Below are 19,948 nucleotides of genomic sequence, written 5' to 3' on the forward strand. Positions count from 1 at the left end.
CTTGTGATAAAAACAATGGTTTACACTCAGCTCTCCATCGTGGATTAGCTTCCTGCACTTCCAAGAAGGGTCCTTACACAGGAATGTAAAATGGACATCTCAAATTTCTGTTTATAATGATCTCATGGGATAATTAGATAAAGAAACTAAGTGTCAGGTTATTATGACTCTTGGAGAAAAAAACCAAAGAAATAACCAAAGACAGATCAGTAAGACCTGTCCATGTGTTTTAGTTGCTACTTAGTTACTACTAAGCTTTGTTTCATGGGGCAAGAGCAATCTGACCCCTCAAAATTAGACTTCCACTTCTAATGTGCATTTGGATCAAATGGCCTGGTGCAAAGTAGGTCTGCTTCTCCTGCCAGATTTCAAAAGAGGGAGGCTAATGGCTGATGTGCTGACATGCAGATCTTACACATTTCTCCATCTTGATATGGTTCACAAGAAGAAATACATACCTAGTAACAATTATGATAACTTCACTTAGCTAGGTGCTCGCGGTTTTAAGCATTCTTTTTGAAATTTTGGGCTGATGAAATATTTTACATACTCAAATACCTACTATTACAAATTCTTTCAAACTGAAATTGGCTTCTCATTAAACTTCTGGGTTTGGTTCTCAGTTTAGCAGAAATGGAAAACCAAGTCTTTCTTCTGCTTAAAACTCCAAAGAATAAAAGAGTACAATCACTTTGGACAGTAGTTTGGCAATGTCTTGAAAAGTTAAACATAAATTTATCATACAACCCAAGAATTCCACTCCTAGGTATCCACCCAAGAGAAATGGAAACACAAAGTTCACAAAGACTTGTACACAAATGTTCACAGCAACATTACGCGTAATAGCCAAGAAATGGAAACTACCTTACGGTTCATCAACTGTCAAATGGATAAACAAAATAAGACATATCCATAAATCGGCTACTATTTAGCTACAAAACAGCTACTCATACCTGCCACAACATGGATTTTCTTCAAAAATACCCTGCTAAGAAAAACAATCCAGGTGCAAAAGACTACATATTATGTAGTTCTATTTATAGGAAATGTTCAGGAAAGGCAAATCTACAGAGATAGAAAGCAGGTTAGTGTTTTCCTGGGGTTGAAGGTGACAAGGATTGACTGAAAAGGAGCACAAATGATTTTCCAGGGTAATGGAAATGTTCTAAACTTGGTGATGTTGATAGTTGCAAAACTCCAAAACTCCCTACACTTACTAAGTATCACAGAATAGCATAACTAAAATGGGTGAATTTTGTGGTAGGTAGATTACACTTCAATAAAGTGTGCCTGTGCGCTTGCACGCTCTCTCTCGCTCGCGCGCACGCGCACACACACACACACACACACACACAGGTTTTCTCATCACCAATAATAATATAGTCCAAAATCTCAAATTCTCTAGCATGGCATGAAGACCCCCTCTAGCCCCTCTCCTCCAATGACCTTCGTTCCCTCTGCTCCATACATACACAGTAAGGCAGTAACATCCCCCCTTCCCCAGAACACACTATTCCACACTTCTGTGATTTTTCACACCTGAAAATGCACAGTCCCTTCTCTACTCAGCAAACTCCTACTCATCCTTCAAGACCCACTGTATTCAAACTTCTCCAAAATGGTCTCTAAAGTGTCTCAGTCATCAAAATGAGTTCCTTCCTCATTGTGATCCCCTCAAATCTCCTTTAATATGTGTATATCACTTCTTGTTTTTATTATAATCACTTGTTTTCAATGCCATATCCACTGTGTTGTGGGTTTTGCAGGAGCAGAAAAAGTATATGCTAATAGCTACTATTTGTTGATCATTTCCTCTTTGCATATTACTTTTTTTTTTTTGCATATTTACTCATTTACATGTTACTTCCCATCCTCATGGCAATCCTATAGGTGAGCTATCACTGTCTCCTCTACTTGGGTTCAAAGAGAAGACACAACTAATTCTAGGATCACACTGCCTGTAAGCAGAGAACTGAAATCAAACCCATATATGCTGGACTCCCAAAATCCATATTCTTTTCACTAAATTGCTCCTGGTTTACAAAGCAGAGCATATAGGGAAAAAAGGATGAGAAAGGATTAAATATATATATTTAATATATTGTAATGGCAAAATTATGAGACCTGATTTTTCTTTTTTAAGCTTTATTTTTTAAATTTTGTTGTTACTCTATTACATTGTCCCAGTTGTCCCTCTTTACCCTCCTCTGCCCTGCCTTCAACAGTTGATCCCCACACTGATGTCCAAGATGTGACTTTTAGAATCAGCTTTATTATACTGATCACGTAACGTTGGAAAAGTCACTTGACAATCTGGGCCTCAGTTTCCTTATCAGGGTTGGACTAGATAATCTCCAAAGTTCCTTCTGGCTCTAAAAATTCTGATTCTGTGTGCTATCTTGAAACCACCGGAACTCAAGATACACTAAACCAGAGTAGACTGCTTGCTTGATGTTAATCTAGAATCTCAACACAAGCCATATCTGGTGATGTTACCATAGCACACCACTGTGGGCAGCTGCATCCTGGCTGCATGAAAGCTTAAACAATTCCGGAGCCATCCTTGAGCAGTTCCTGAAGACTAGGACAGGACTCCCACCTCTCTCTGTGACTGCATGCTTTATGAGATAGTACTCAACACATTAACTTCTACATTGCCTCATGTCCACATCCGCCCTAGTACAGGCCATCAATATCACTCACCTAATAAGAAATACTACCTGCACAGTGCCCGGCATTGCACAAGTTGATCTGCAAGCATTCACAAGCACTGTCTCCTAACCATCCTCTTCCCTACAACTCATTCACTACCTTGACAGATAAACTGTCCTGAAACATACAAGATCTGATTTAGTCATTCCTCTGCTTATAAGCTCCCCTCTCCTACGAGCATTCTATTTTTTATACAGTAAAGTCAAAATCCTTAGCTTGGCTTACAAAATCTTCTGTGGTCTGATCCCAACCTATTTTTCCAAGCCCTTTTCTACTGCTTGTCATAAACCTTGCACGCAAGACAAAATAAACTACCTAAGTGTCCTTAGAGTCAAAGGAGTTTTTTAACGTAAGCATAATTTTTATGTTAACATATTTTAAACACCCGAATCATTCTAAACTTTAGTCCTGATAGCACACAAACTGGACTCTGTTCATGCAATACGTTTGTGTAACTCCTTGTGCTGGTTTCTGTCTAGAATGCTCTTTCCCATCATCTTCATTCATCAAATTCTTCAAATGAGCTGGTATGTCAAGTGGCCAATGTGATAAAGGACATATAAGTACTCAGTACATGTCTTTAGCTACTCAAAGCTGCTTTCTGTCCCTCTCACTAGTAACTTCTCTCCCTCTCTGTACTAACACGATCTTTTCTATATACCTATCTTAAGTAGCTTATCACTTCCTATTTTGTTTTATAATCATTTAATGGGAATGTCATAGATTCTCAATGATCAAAAGCTCTTAGAAAAAATTCTATTTGGTCTTAGTCCTAGGTGTATCCAGCACTAAACACAAATTGTAAGTGCTCAATAAATCTTTCCTTAATGGATGAGGGGAAAAAGAAAAAACAAACAAACAAACAAACTAGTGTGAGAACCAGTGAGGCCACTGGTGGAAACTGACATCTAAACCAGGATAGGGATGGAGAGCTACTACGTGCCAGGTACTGTGCTAAACTCAGTTCCTTCTATGCTACTGAATCCTTTCAAAACCCCTACTAAGTATGTCTCTCAATTTTACTGATGAGGTATCAGGGTTAAAGGAGTTGAAACTGTGAGCTAAGGTCAATAAACCAACCTGTGGGGGCCTGTCCAGTACTATACTTGTCACCAGCCCTTCTTTCAATTTATCATATTCCGCAAGGTGGAGGACGTTTTGGGACAACAAGGAACCCCCAGCCCCTTCCACCCTGCAAGGCCAAGCAAGCGCAGTCTGGTCGCTTCCAAGCTAAACAACTCAAACGCGCCGGTCAGAGCTCGGCCCTAACGAGTCGCACGGGCCCCGCCCGCTGCGTTGGGAGTGACGTCATCACGCTGAGCCGAGGCGGCGCGGCACGTCCTTTAAATAAGAACTTCCGAGGCGCGCGCGACAGTGTGTGGAGTGGAGACGCGGCCCAGGCCAGAGTTACCGCGCTCCGCGAGGTGGGCGGAAAGGCTCCTCTGCGGCGGAGAAGCGGAAGGGAGGCTGCTGCCCTGCAGGCGGGCGCGTTCTTGAGGGGCGGGAGGACGGAACGGGGCACGATCGGCCGGGACGGGACGCTCGGCTCCCGGTTCTGGCGCGGCCCTGACCCCCGGCTTAGCTGTCCCCCGTACCTGACCTCCTGAAACCTTGTTTCTTTTCTCCTTTAGTCCCCTTCCCCTCAGCCATTCCTTTTGTCTTCACTGACTCCCGTACCCCACCCTGGGTCCAAGTGTGAGATGTGGGTTAAGTGGGAGCCGGTCAGGCCTGCTCAGTGCTCAGAGACCGACTCCTAAATTTGTAAGTTTCTCATCTACAACTTATCAGTCTGCCCAGGGTGGCAGGAAAAGCCCCGAACATGGAGTGGTCAAGCCCGATTTGTAGTCAGGGTGATTCCTCTAAGTGACCCTGTGAAACGTCACTTGAGTTGCCTGAACCTGGCTCCTCAAAAGTGAGGTTCTAAACTTTGAAAAATATTTGATGGCCCGGAAGCTTTTGGCCTGCGTTGCTTCCCGAATATGCCCCTGACCAGGGTATGATTGGGACACCCATAGCAAGATTTATTGTGGCAATTGTAGGTTGGGGGAGAGCTGAGTTAATAGATATAGCTGCATGCCATCCCAGGATGCAGTGTGGAAGCAATGGCAACACCGTTTTGTTTCCACTCTTATTTTCACAGTAACTGTTGTGAGAGTGACATTCCTGGAGTAAATTAAATGGAGAAGAACTTATCCTACATCATCATCGCTGTTCTACGAAGAGCCTTGGGAACATTCATCTGTCTGCTGTGTGCTGTTTTAGGTGTCCTGTCAGTTTTAGGGTAGGTGTTAGGACCTGATCCTTACCTGAGTTAACAGCATCTGGCCCACCCAAACAATCACGGGCTTTTAATAAAGTTGACCTTTTGTTTTTCCTCAGGTGAGTGTTGGTTCTGGAGAAAGCCCACCTCTGCTGAAGCCTGCATTCCCAGGCAGCAGAACTGTGAGCTAGAGTGAAGCTGAAGTCTCAGGATATGAGCTCCGTTATGGCCATGAGTGAACCAAGGCTGAACTGGTGAGCTACGTGTGTTTGTAACCGCCTCAAGAGAACTAAAGTGGGACTGGACTGGTTTAGGAAGGGAGGCTTTCTGAACTGAAACAGTTTGGAGGAGGCAGAAAAAATAAATTCAGTGGTTCAGAATTTACCCGGTTCTTATCTTCACATACTTAACGCTTTTGAGTTAAAGCTGACTGCACTTCCGAAGTGGCAGTTCAGCGCTCAGATTGCTACTAGGTATGATTCCATCATGTGTTGTGGTCTCAGTGAAGGAGAGATGCTGGAATCTTCTTGTGTCCAAGAACCTTACCCACTTTTGTACAAGCAGTAAAAAGACTTCCCCTTAAAAGATAGACAGGCTTCTTTTTATTATGATGGAATCTATATGTAAATGTGTAGACTACTTTCGAAGTGTATGAGAACTTCACAAATAGGGAACTCAGTTAAGTAACGTAAGTGGTGTTATAGAGATCATACTAATATATGTATTGCTTTAAATGAACACACCTTTACTGAGCATCTGCATTTTGCTAGCCAAGGTAAGTACAAAAGTTACAAGAGATTATAGAGATAATTAAAATAGTACCTGGCTCAAGGAAGATGCAGTCAATGTGTGCTCCTTAAGTATTTGCTTATTGCAAGCAATGCTCCCTTCCCCCAAGGAGCTCCCAGTCCCTGAGGCCCATGACTTTGTTTTTCTATGATATGCAGAAACCTTAAAATGTAATGAGATGGCACAGATACAGTACCATAATAGTAGTAAGAACTACACTGGCGAATAGCAAGCAAGACATTCTAATTTTACCATTTATACTTTAATCGTTTTTTGGATAAATGCCTTTAAAAATAGTAAGAAATTAGTACAGAACAAATACGCTAGAATTTTCCATTTGGGGAATGGGCCAGCCAGAAGTTGCCATTTAATTGGAGGTATACACATTTATGCCCTTTGTCATACAGTGTGTGTTCAGATGCAGCATGGATGCTCTTATATACCATTGATAGTGTGAAACCAAGTGTGCCTTAGAGCCTTTGCAAAGCATTGGAGCCCTTGAACTCCCCTCTTCATCAGGATTCTGACGAGTCTTTGTCCTAGGTTAACAGTTCTCAGTGTTTTTAGTTTTTTAATTTCTTTTGTTCAACTAGCATTTATTGGATGTTTACTAATGGAAAGCATTGCCTGTATTAGTCTCTAAATTATTTATGTAATGGAAAATCATATAGGACCTTAGAAATGGTTTTAGTAGAGACACACCATTTATCACATTTGCCAAGTTAATGAAAATAGGAGATACGGTCTTTGTAGTGCATGAAACAAAAATAAATGAGAAGCATTTTCTGTCAGTAACCAAACATAATGTTATGGCCAGAGCCAGAGGTGAGCCCTGACCCTGGCAGACCTTGTATTGTACTTTAATCTGTCCTATCTTTAACACTCTAGTACGGCCGACATTTAATTGGTTTCTAAAGGAAAAGCAAGGCTGATTGTTGGAATTGGAGAATTCAGAATGGGCCTAGGCTAAAAGCTCTCTAAGAAGGAAAACATCTAAACTCAGACATCTGGTACTTGAAATTAAAATTATTAAGAGGTGATAGTCTAGGAAAGGGGGCGTAGAAGACATGTAGTTATAAATTACAATTGTGTACCATTATGCTGCTCACCCTAGCATGATATTTTTGAATTGCCAAATGCAAGTAAATTACTTTGCTTCACAGGGATGTCTCCTGTAAAAATGGCCTTAAGACATTTTTCTCTCGAGAAAATTATAAAGATCATTCCATGGCTCCAAGTTTAAAAGAACTATGCATTTTATCTAACAGGTAATATGTTTGTTTATTTGGTTAACTCTTTCCATATTTGGTTGTTATTTTTCTGATAGTTGAAGTTTTCTATCTATCTACATCCACTATTAAACATCCAAATTACAGATATATAAAAATTAGAAGAATTCGGTACCCAAAAATGACCTCTCTTTGGTATATGTCTTTTCAGATCTTTTTCCACACGTGAACAGATATATACATATTAAAACACAAATAGGTTCATATTATATTGGGTCGGCCAAAAAGTCCATTTAGTGTTTTCTGTAAGATAAAAGACACATTTTCATTTTCACCAATAACTTTATTGATTTGGATATCTTGTGTAGGTCAGCTATCTCCCGCTACTGGCTTCTAGTGGGTAGAGGCCAGGGTGCTGCTAAACACCTTCCAATGCATAACACAGCCCCACAGCAAAGAATTATTCACCCATAACGTCAGTAATACCAATAGTGTCAATAGCTTCTCAAATCACTTTAGACATGTTCAATCAGTCCACAGTACCTTCTCCATACACTGCACAGATCTTTTTTTGCATTTCAGTTGGTGTTTTTATCTTTCTTGAAATAATAAAGCATAATATGCCAAAAATGTTGCATATTTTCTTCTACCTTCAATACTATAATGGCTGCACAAAAAAAAGCACCTTTTTTAATAAGTTTTTTTTTTTAATGAATGCTGATATGACAGCTGTCACAATACAATCTAACAAAATTGTTTCAAATGAAGTTAAAGACAACTAAGCACTGCTAGAGCCATTGTACGGAAAAAACTAAACAAACTTTTGGCCAACGCAATACTATATAATTCTGCAAATACTATAAAACTTTTATAGTTTGTTTTTTTAATTTAAAAATATTTCCTATATCTTTTTATGTCTCTGCATATAGCTCAGTCTTCTTAATAATTGCATATTACTTCATTACATAAATGCACTTTTTAATTCATTTAGCTAGTCTTATATTGCAAAATGTGGTGTTCTCTTTTTTTTTAAATTATAAACACTACATCTGTGAAGTTTTTGTTATCATTTCTGAGATAAATTCATATAAAGTGAATTGTTTGGTTAGATGGTATATATACTTTATATTTTAAAAGATATTACCAAATTGCCAGTTTTTTCCCCCCTCTCCAGTATGGAAATGCCCATTAATAGATAATTTTCCCTTCTTGCTGCTTGCCTGACTCTAACAGCACTCCCTTCCTTTGCGATTAGTTGTTTCTACTGTATTGTGGATGAATCTTGAAACCAAGTGATCAGATTTACTAGAAATGAGTAAATATGCCAAATTTAGGAATTAGGAAGTTCCTCTAGGGGAGCTTAACATTTACTTTCATCCTTTGTCCTGCAGCAGAGGAAGTATACTTCCAGCCTCTTAATTGAATGGGACCCTATCTTTTCCTGCCTTCCCAGTACCCTTTTTTGTCAATAAGCACCTCCTCTTACTCCTATCAGGCATGCCTCATTTTATTGGGCTTCACAGGTATTGTGTTTTTGCAAATTGAAGACAAGACCACTATCTACAAAAAGGTTATCACTCGCTTTATTGCAGTGGTCTGGAACCAAACCCACAATAATCTTGGAGGTGTTCCTATATTTAAAAGTGTTCATGTTTTTCCTGTCTTTAACCCATGAACTCCAGATTCCCTCCTATTTACTTTCTTCCCTCTTTGTTCATTTATATTTAGACTCCTTTAGAGACTTGTATATGCTTGCTAGGAGGAAACAAGGGACAAAATTACTATAGCACATGCAGAAACAACAAAATGGCAATAGTAAGTCCTTCCCTATGAATAAATTCTTTAAATGGATTGAACTCTTCAATCAAAAGACAGATTGGGAGAATGGATTTAAAAAACAGTATGAAAAACTTCCCTTCATTGTATAGCTAGCTCACTGCACTTGTTTTCACAGAACATCCCACTCTAATCTGGCTTCCACCCTTTCTAGTCTACTAAAACTGCTCCTCTCAAGATCAGTAAGCTATAGACACTGGAGATATCTTACTCTCCTAGTTTTCCTCCTAGTCTGGTGACTGTGGTATTTCTTAGTTTCATTTGCCATCTTCATTGTTAGACTTACCATGCTGGCTCATCAGACTCTAGATCTTTTAAAAAATACTTATTATGTACTCTCAACCCAACCTTTTGAATTTGAACCTGTGGGGGTGTGTCTGTGGAATCAGTTAATTAGCCCTGTTGATATTCATTTAGGTCATCTCTGTTCCTTTACTGCTATAAATAGCATCCTTTTTATACACGTGCCGGTGTAAAGACTAGAATAAATTTCCATTTAGTCTAGAGATGGGTTTTTATTTTGACAGATATTGCCATTAAAAACATTAACAAAACAAATGCTTTTTTGGATTCCATCAAATTAACACATAGGTTCATATAAAAGCAAGCAAAAGCTATATTAAAGAGACAATTTCAAAAATAAATATTTTAAAAGAGACAGTGTCAGAAGCAATATCCTTCTTCCCAAACTGCATAATTTTGTCTTGGTTAATATCAGCTATAGACTGGTAAGGCAACTGATTCTGTATAAATGTGCATTTGTGGATATTTTTTAAAGCTATTTCTGTTATTCAACTTGTACTGTGTCTTAGGGATAATTAATTTTTTAAAAACTTATTAATTAAATAAAGAATTGCCTTTGTTACTTGAATAATAGAATGACCTACCAATTCTAGTATCCTGGTATTTAGTGAACATATAGCTTTACCTTAAAAAAAAATTCTCACTATTTTAAGAACTTTTATCTCAGTCTTCATCTTTTTTTCATCAGACAAAATATTCCTAATATTAACCTTTTCTTTATCCTGCCACTGCTTCTTAATTATTTTAATGATTGTCCGCCTCCGTTCAGCCTATTCCAGGTGTGGGTTATAGTCTGGACTATACAAGGGAAGGACATCTTACTGGCATTTGGGTTCACCTGACTCCTAAAAATTTTTCCCGTAGAATATGCTTGTTTTTCTATAGATTTCTATATACCACAAAGTAATTTATTATTATAATTTACCTTTTAGTGTAGAAAAATAAAGACAAAAGCATTGATTTCATATATTTCTAGTTTTTTTGCTAACCTTGAGTTTTATTAAGTTTTACAGTAAGGAATGGATTTCAGACTATTAATTTACAACTGTTTTCTTGATGGAAAACTAGGAAGAATATAAAAATTTTGTTAGCCTTAATTTTGTCCTTTCGTTCTCTAACATTTGGGAAATATTAATAATGCTAATTCCATGACTTTGAACAGTGTGAAGTTGTTATGCAACCCTTCATTGAAAGGTAAACATTTGTCTTTTTTTCAAATTTAAAGTGCCTCGTTGTAGACTTTTATACCTGAGTTTCCAACACGGGGGGAGGTAGCTATAAATAGAAACACAACTATCAAATTTTAATGTGTTTAATATAGAAAAGTAAATCAAATGTGGGAGGTATAGGTAGACTTCAGATGAAGACTAGAAGCAAGCACCATTTCCAAATGCTCCTTAAAGAAGCTGTCCAAAACAGTAGACTTAAAAATTAGGAAACTTGAAGTTTTGACTTCTACCTTTTTTCCATAGAAACTTTAAGTGAAAAAGGAGAATGAGTAGTAGACAAAATGAAGGGGGGAAGCTTCAGACCTTCAACCAGAATAAAATATAATGCTGTAAATGTGGATAGAGGAACCCTGTCAGATGCTTTTGGCTTGCACCCTGATGAAGATTTTGACAGCACTGCACATGGAAATGATCTTGATGTGCTGCCATTTCATTCTTTGCTGAATGTAGCCAATTTAAACTGCTAGAATTTCTTGACATTCCTACTCTGGCATATCTGAGTCAGCATCTTGTTGCTGCAGCAGCTTAATTAAATTTGCCAGTTTGTGCCACAAGGACAGACATGTTCTCATATTCAGAGAGACAACTGTGAAGCAGTATTGTTAAGAGTTGTGGACACAATACCGTTAGGTTTGAATAGCTCTCAAGACATTTTCTAGTGAGAAATCAATTTGCTGTGATACATTTCTCCCAAGATCAGCAGTTAATATTCATTTTGTTAACCTAAAATATGCTTATTTTTATACAGTTATTGGAGAAACTTTAGTCGCTAAGTATGTCTTGTTTCACCTGCATTATTTTCAGAGCCAATCTAAGCATTCTTATTTTAATGTGCATAATTCTTTTCCCATTTACTAACCACCTCTCTTGATTAGTTTTCCATCCATAGTTTAGCTCTAAAAGTGTGGTCTTGAATATTTCTGCTTTATTTTGGGACCTTCAGTCTTCTAAAAATTTTGGAATTTTTACCATATTTAGTCTAGTATTGTAAAGCTGATTTAAAACAAGTTAGTGTTGGCTTTGGATGGAGCCTAACCCACCCTTTGTCCAGATTCAGGTCTAGATTGGTAATTCTCAACCTCATCAGGCCAAAACTCTCCCATTTTTCATAAATATTTATAAGAAATAAGATACCTCCTTTACTAGCCCAAATTAAAATTTATAACTAGTATTACCTATAGATACAATATTTAGAAGTAATGTCCTAGATACATGAATGTGAATAAAAGAAAAACAATTTATATTCTAATACATATTTTAATAGGTAAATGCCTAAATACTGCACTAGAAGACATAATGAAGTAGTCAAATGCACCAACTAAAATGAGTAAGGTTGGATTTAAGAGAAGTAATTTAAACTATACTATAAAGCAGTGATTTTTCAACTGGTGTGCCTAGGGATTTAAAACATGCAATACCTGACTATGTTGTCAAAGGCACTGACCTCTTTTCCCTTAGATTGTAATATAAAAAAATGACAGCAGCCAACAAAATAATAGTCATCCAATATGAATGAATCAAAATTATATCTGTTTTTTGTCAGATCAGCCAAAAATATGTTTTTTGGCATGCTGCAGGATTTTAGTAATTAGTTTATGTGTGCCATGAGATGAAAAAGGTTGAAAATCACTGCCAGAAATTAATCATAAGAAAACCAAAAAGAATAAAATGTATTGTTAAAATAAGTAATAACAAGTCCTGGCTGGGTAGTTCAGTTGGCTAGTCATCCCGATACACCAAGGTTGCGAGTTTGATCTCCAGTCAGGGCACATACAAGAATCAATCAATGAATGCATAAATAAGTGGAACAACAAATTACTGTTTCTTTCCTTCCTTCCCTTCTCTCTCCTCTGTCTCTCCCTCCCCACTTCTTTTCTCCCTTGCTCTCTCACTCTAAAAATCAATTAAAAAGAAAAAAGATAAGTAATAACAGACCACACTTGTTTGTATATACCAGAAAGCCTGAAGAGACCTTGGCAAGTTGTGCAGGTCACCATCATACATTACAGGCAGGTAGTATTCCTCACTTCTAAATGCCTTTCATTCCTTTCCTCTTTTTTGACAACCCAGATTCATCCACAGGCTTTCAAAATGCTCTCAGGGAGTTAATTCTGTTATAACTGAGAACCACTGCTCTGGATATTTCCTGCCCCTCCCCTCTCTCCCTCTGAATCCCTGATCTCAATGTCCTTAGGATTCTGCTCAGTCAACCTATTCAGTGTGTTCAGTTTGGAAACCTGAGAGCTCAATAGTCACATTGTATTGATGTACATATTTACCTTTCTTTCTTCCCTGTTCATTTGATCTACTTGATTGTAAGGTCCTAGAGAGTAGAGATTGTATCATGCTCAATATCGGTTGTATCTCTAGTACCCATTATAGGTCTGGCACATGGCAGTCGCTCAATAAATATGAATTGATGGAGGAATAAAGTATGAATTAACAGACATTCCTCTTTCTCACTGCTTTTCCTTTCTCTTGGGTTATTGTTATTGTTTAATTTGGAACCAAATCATAGGGAATAATTACTGTCAGGGAAATTAGAGTTGTTGAGGCTAAGAAAATGGAGAGAGAGAGAGAGAGAGAGAGAGAGAGAGAGAGAGAGAGAGAGACACACCAAGCAAACCAAGGTTTGTCCATGTGACCTAACAACTAATGTTGAAGGAAACAGGTTTTTATTTATAGGATTCCAACCTGGGGGGGGAGGTGCTGAGAGCACTCCTGCTCAGAGTCCTTTTCTCCCATGAGACCCAGCACTTCCCACGCTCCCCACCAGGCTATCAGCCAGAACCATGCCCAGAAGTTCCCCATATCCTTATCTGTTCTTAAGCCGGCTGCGCAAACAGGTCTCCATCCCTTCTGGAAGGTGCTCTTGTGGGTTGCAGAGTCGCCGTCCTCTTGTAGCAGCTCTCTCCTTCAGGATCTGGGGTACGTTGTCCTCAGCGTCCATGGACTAGTTCAGGGAAACATGTGCCATGTTACACGGGATCATGGTGGGCTCCAGGGAGGCACATGCCTCAGAGTGAGTTCACCATACATCCTTCAGAAAAGAAGTCTGCAGGTCAGCAGTCCCAGTTTGGCTCCAGGCACCGCCCACGAACCCATGCTTGGTTTCGCAGCTCCCCTCACAGCTCCATCAGCTCTGCCGGGTCCCCGCACAGTTCCATCAGCTCTCTCCTTACACCCTTTCCTCCCGCATGGCTTCTGCCTCCTCGCTTTCAGACCTCATGGCGGAATTCCTCCTTACTATCCCAGGCCACATGGTGGAATTCCCCTCTCTTTCAGACTGCCCTTATTTTAAATGCTCAGCCCGGAACTTCCTAAGTGACCTCATATCTGGCCTCTCCTATGATTTACTACTTTTACCAGTTCCCCCGTATCTTTCACCTTCTTTCACCTTCTGTCTTTAGTCCAGGAAGGAGTTCCCCATGACACGGGCATCCCAGGTGGGCATCCACCTCCCCTGGCTATGTCACGAGTCACTGTACTCTCCGAAAGTCACTGACACCTTTTGCCCAGGGCAGCAGCACAGCTCTTAACTTGCCATGGATATGCAAAGTATCTTAAAGCCTATCCTTATGGTCTACTTCCCCCAGCCAAGGTTTGTGGGGAATATTTCAGGGGATGCCTGCTCTGCACCCTGTTACACGTGTCCTTTAAAACTTATTTAAAAGGTAGATTACAGCAACTGAATATCAGGAATAAAAACGGTATGAACAAGGTAAGAAATTTGTATTCGTGTACCTTAATTGGAGTGGTAAGGTGATTTTTTTCAAAATTAGGGGTAGCATTTCATGAGCAAATATGGTAACAAGTTCTCTAGCTACCCTAGGGCATTTCATTATAGATATGACAAGATTTTCTTTTGCATCCATGGATGCAAAGACATTTCCATGGATTTAGCCATGTGCACCAGTGATAGAGGATTACACAACTTTTCTAAAACCACTACTTTTTATAAAATATGACACACAGATGGAATTTTCTCTTTAATTCTTGAGATAATTAAAGCAGAGGAAACCAGAGAAATAGAATCTCAGTGAATTAGTTAACTTCAAGCTTGTGACCACATCATATGCTGCTCTCTTTGGGTTTTGTTCATCATAGTAACTGATACATCTTACTGAAACTGTTAAGCATTATAAAACAACTAAAATGTAAACATGACAAACCTGTATATATAATTGGCAAGAGTGATTTACCTCTCTTCAATAGAGGGATAAAACTTCCAAACTGAATAACTTGTCTAAGGATTATGGCTCTTCCTCTCTATCAGATCATCGAAGGTGAGTTTGTAATGCGATCCTTTCCTGCAGAATACTTAATTTACATCAAGTAGCTAAACATCAGAATGCAGGTGGCAAAGTTAGATAATAATTCAGAATTTACTGTGTTAATCACGCTATATTCTCCCTGGTGATTAAGAATCATAAAGTTCCATGATAGTAATCTTCATGTGAAAAGCACATATTTGTAAATTGTATTTTTTTTTCCAGGCGTATGGGAGAAAATTTGAGTGCCTCAGCAAGTTCTGTAGAAAATGAGCCGGCAGTTAGTTCAGCAACTCAAGCAAAGGAAAAAGTTAAAACCACAGTTGGAATGGTTCTTCTTCCAAAACCAAGAGTTCCTTATCCTCGTTTCTCTCGTTTCTCGCAGAGAGAGCAGAGGACTTATGTGGACTTGTTGATTAAATACGCAAAAATTTCTGCTAATTCCAAAGCTATTGGAATAAATAAAAATGACTACTTGCAGTACTTGGTATGTATTCTGTTCTTCAGCTTCAGTTAAAAAAAAAACAAATAAGTCTTAAAAGTTAGGAAATACTATAAATTTGCTTTTATGTTTTTAGGTGTAATCATAGGAACAAAAGTGGAAAACGTAAGGAGATTAATTGACAGGCAAATTAGTGCTTTAATTCTTTTGTTGTTCTGGTGATTTCAGGCATTTTACTCTTGTTCTGAGCATATTTCACTCCAGTTCACCTTAAGTACTAGCAGTAGAGCTTTGCATGGGTCAATGAACCAAGTCAAAATTTTTATTACTTTAATCAAGTGGTTTCCAAATTCTCAAACTATATAAATGATGCCATACTGACATCATTGTTGTAAATTCTGCTTATATCTGGGATTGTTTCCTTTTTTTTAAGTTTAAAATATAATTGTTTCCTTAAGATAAAATTTTTTCAATAAATCTGCCATATTAAGAGCTATAACATGTCTTTAAGGCTTTGATATGCATTTACACATGGGTAAATTGCTTAGGAAAAAGTTTAAACCAATTTTTTTGTGCCACCATTGTATGGAAGTGGGGGTTTTTTTGTTATTTTTTGTTTTGTTTTGTTTTCAGTATCTTCACTAATACTGGGCATTACCTTTTCCTGTAATTCAGTAGGGTGAAATGGTGATCCCTTGTTTGACATTAATTTACAGTGATTGCTAATAAAATAAGCATTTCTCATGTGTTTATAAGCCATTTCTGTTTCTTCTTTTGTAATTTGCTTATTAATTTTTTTGCTCATTTTTCCATTTGAGTGTGGGGTTTTTTGTTGTTGTTAATTAAGAGCATTTTATAAAATAAGCTTACTAATTCCAAAGTGTATATTGTAGTATTAGTCATTTTATTTTCTATTTTTGAGGAGTTTTTAGTAACAAATTTTTCATTATTGTATAGTAATCTTAATTCACCTTTTCTTTGTGATTTTTGCTTTGGATGTGATACTTTTAATTATTCTTTAATTCCAAATAATTAGAGCAATGATTGAGGTGATTGTTTTTAACCAAGCTGCTTATTCTACAACATGTCTACTTTTTTAAAAATTAGGACATGAAAAAACACGTGAATGAAGAAGTTACTGAATTCCTAAAGTTTTTACAGAATTCTGCAAAGAAATGTGCACAGGATTATAATATGCTTTCTGATGATGCACGTCTCTTCACAGAGGTAAAAAAATATATTAATGTTTACTTAAACTGCCTAGTAATAGGCAATAGCAGCATTTTAAAGTGTGTGATGATCCTGTCAGATGCATATGGAAATATCAGTATGATCAATTTAAAGACCAAATAGTTTTTTTATCATGTATGTAAATAATAGAAAATCTGTGCTAACATGTCAAAATCATATACTATAGTATATTCTTTTTTTCTTTTACTGATCCATTTTTGAGAGTTAATATTTTACTCACATGGATACTCTGATATTTTGTACTGGTTTCCCTTGTGGGGTAATGGGTGTTTAAGAAATTAATTTAGTCACTAAAATTCTGAATGGTCCTTTAAACCTTAGTCACATAAATTTGTATTTATTACCTTTATGGTAACCAACTACCAAATGATAATTTTCAACTGTGAGTGCATGGTTTTATATGAGTCATGCAAATTTAATAGCAAGCATGTAAGTCACTCTGCCTTGTATCTTACCATCATTCCATGGGCCTGGGAGAAATTTAGAGTAACCTACTTAAATAATTGCTATTAATATATGCAGTTAACATTTGAACAACACTGGGGTTATCTTTAGTGACCCACACACAGAGTCAAAAATTCGTGTATAAATTTTACCTGGCCAGAAATTTAACTATTAATAGCCTATTGTTGACCCAGTACCCTTACCAATAACATAAATAATCGATTATACATTCTGTATGTTACATGTATCATATACTCTATTCGTGCAGTAAAGTAACCTAGAGAAAAGAAAATGTTATTAAGAAATTCATAAGGAAAAGAAAATATATTTACAGTATTTATTGGAAAAAATCTGCATATAAGTGGACCTATGCAGTTCAAACCCATGTTGTTCAAGGGTCAACTGTATTGTAGTAGAGTTCATCTACATACACCAACACTAGTCTGGATTTTTTCTTATAGCCTTCAAACCTGGTCACTGTACTCCAGTGTGATACACCTAACACTATTGTACTTTACACTTAAAAATGGCTAAGATGTTAAGTTCTATGTGTATTTTATTAAAATTTTTTAAGATTTTTATTTATTTACTTTAGAGAGAGGGCAAAAAAGGAGAGAAACATTGTTGTTTAGTTGCCTCTCATGCACCCCTAACTGGGGACCTGGCCTGCAACCCAGGGAGGTGCCCGACTGGGAATGGAACTGGTGACCATTTGGTTCACAAGCTGGTACTCAGTCCACTGAGCCACACTAGCCAGGGCTTATTACAAATTTTTAAAAATTAGTTTACTGGGTTTTTAAAAAATATTTTTAAGGTGAGACTTTGTTGTTAATATGAACCAGAAGAATGATTCTGCTAAATAAAATAATTCCAGTTTTATTTTCTCTGAACCTAAATGTGATATACTCAAACAGTGTCATGTTTTTTCCATATGGAAAAGGAACTGTAGCTATTCCTATTTTAATGCCTTTGAAATAATCAGAATGATGATTTTAAAACAAAAATTATATTTCTCCTCATTTCACTGGTTTAAAAATGTCTTCTTATCTCATCAAAAAGAGACAATCTACAGAGATCATACTCCCAAACCCCAGCTTGCTTCATCTTCTACATACCTCACTCCCAGTTGTTCCATGGCAGTCTACTGGCCTCTGTGTTTCTTGCATACTCCTTAAGGCCTTTGGCTGTTTCCATCTTTCTGACAAGCTGTTCCTCAGATACCTGCATGGATTAGTTCCTTGATCCCTTTAAGTCTCTGTTCAGATGCCAACTATCAATAAAGAATGTTCCTAATTGCCGTCTAAAAAACAGCATCACCCTTAGTGTTTTCTTCACCATGTTTTATTTCTGTTTATTGTCTTTCTTCCCAATATCTGTAAGTCAGCACTCTGTTGTGCACTGCTGTGTTTCCAATAACTAGAATAATGCCTGGCAGATGACAAGTGCTCAGGTGTTCAGTGTTATTATTTAAGTGAATATAAAAATGGTTCTTAACAGAGTACCTTATATAGTAGCTAACAATCAGCACTATGTTTTGTTTTTTAGCCAGATTGACTTGGCAAAACATTTAATCTCAAAATTTTACATCTCTACCCCAAAGATTCACTGATATTCTTAAGATTTACTTAATGTTTTAAAGTTGTAGGTTCATATTATGAAATGTAATGTACCGATGGAAAACTATACAGAACAAATACATGCAGCTTAACAAAGAATTACATAGTGAACACTTACTTAATTCTTTTCCAAGTCAAGAATGACAACATCACCAGTAACCCAGAAGTCCCCTGTGATCTCTCCTAGATAATTACATTCTCCCTCCTTGAAGAGATCATCACTATCCCAAGAATGGTGCTGATAATTTCCATGCCTTTCTTTTTTATTTTCTGGTAGTTCTTCAATCTCTCTTGGCTGTTTTTGAATTTTACATGAACAAAATTCTTTTATTCTTTTATGTGAACAGAATTGTTTCTTCTTTGACTCACTGTTATGATTGTGAGATTCATACATATGTGTGTAGTTATAGTTCATTCATGGTCATTTCTGTACATTATTCCATTTTATGAATAAACTAGAATTTATTCTGTTGATCAGAATTTGGGTAGTTTTCAGTTTGGAGCTATTCAAAACAATGCTCCTATGAAAATTCTTACACTTTTCCCTTGGTGTACATGTGCACACGTTTCTACTGGGCATATAACTGTGAATGGAATTGTTGGGTTATAGAAAATGTGTATCTTCAACTTGAGCAAATACGTAATGTCAAACTTTTTGCAAGGTAATTATACCACTTTACATTCCATTTATCAGTGTTTGAGAGTTTTGTTACTCCATATCCTCAACATTTGGTAGTTAAAATCATTTTAGTTTTAACCAATCTAGAGGTTCTAGTGCTATATATTTAATAAGACTGTACATCTTTTCTTATGAATAGTGCTCATTTCTTGTGAGTTGACTGTTCCAGTTTTGTACTTTATTCTGGATTTCCCATCTTTTAGTTATATGTGGGAGTTCTTTGTTTGTTTAAGTACAAAAATTTTATAGGTTGTATACTATGTTGGAATTTTTTTTTCTTTTATTTGATAAAAGCTTCTTTTAATATATAAGTTCCTCTTCCATCCCTTTCTTTTTCTGAAACTTTATCTTTTAAAGAACCTGAGTCATTTGACCTATGAATTTCCCACAGTATAGATTTGGATTGCATATTCCTGATAATGTTCAACATGTTCATTTTTTTCTATATTTCTTACAAATTGTCAGTGGGATCCAGAAGCTTGATTAGAATTAGTCTTGCCAAAGAGCTTGAACACATAATTGGTGGTGTATTCTTTAATTAGGTGACATATAATATCCTGTTGTTTCTTTTTGGTGATGTTCAATGCCTAGATCCATTCATTCACTGGAGTTTGCAAAATTGTAGATTCTAATTGCTTTATTTTTATTTATTAGTTAGACTAATTTTATTAAGATATGTTTTCCCTTATCTCCTCTTCGGTTTCGCACTGTATGTAGCAGGGGAAAAAAAGATAGAGTCTTTCCCTTTATATACCAGTTTTGAAAAAATTATTATGTTCCTTCTTACTCTCCAATGATGATCAGTGTTTTGTTTTTTAAATATTATTAAATATTAGAATTAAACATATTTAGTGGGTTCTAGTCCACTACAAATATCTTTTTGAAGC

General features: G+C 37.0%; 1 protein-coding gene across 1 annotated transcript in view; it reads left to right on the forward strand.

The window, feature by feature from the left end:
• Positions 1-4,071: 4,071 nt before the first annotated feature.
• ICE2 (interactor of little elongation complex ELL subunit 2) overlaps positions 4,072-19,948 on the forward strand; it is a 61,899-nt gene continuing 46,022 nt past the window's right edge. The window contains exons 1-6 of the mRNA XM_054565339.1: positions 4,072-4,136; positions 4,853-4,993; positions 5,092-5,226; positions 6,925-7,029; positions 14,855-15,116; positions 16,179-16,298. Coding sequence (XP_054421314.1) covers positions 5,186-5,226; positions 6,925-7,029; positions 14,855-15,116; positions 16,179-16,298 — 528 coding nt within the window. The 5' untranslated portion in view covers positions 4,072-4,136; positions 4,853-4,993; positions 5,092-5,185. The remainder of the gene's footprint in view (positions 4,137-4,852; positions 4,994-5,091; positions 5,227-6,924; positions 7,030-14,854; positions 15,117-16,178; positions 16,299-19,948) is intronic.

The sequence above is a fragment of the Pteronotus mesoamericanus genome, unplaced genomic scaffold (assembly GCF_021234165.1).
Source record: "Pteronotus mesoamericanus isolate MK-2021 breed Mesoamerican mustached bat unplaced genomic scaffold, CSHL_Meso_final contig_164, whole genome shotgun sequence".
Classification (NCBI taxonomy): Eukaryota; Metazoa; Chordata; class Mammalia; order Chiroptera; family Mormoopidae; genus Pteronotus; species Pteronotus mesoamericanus.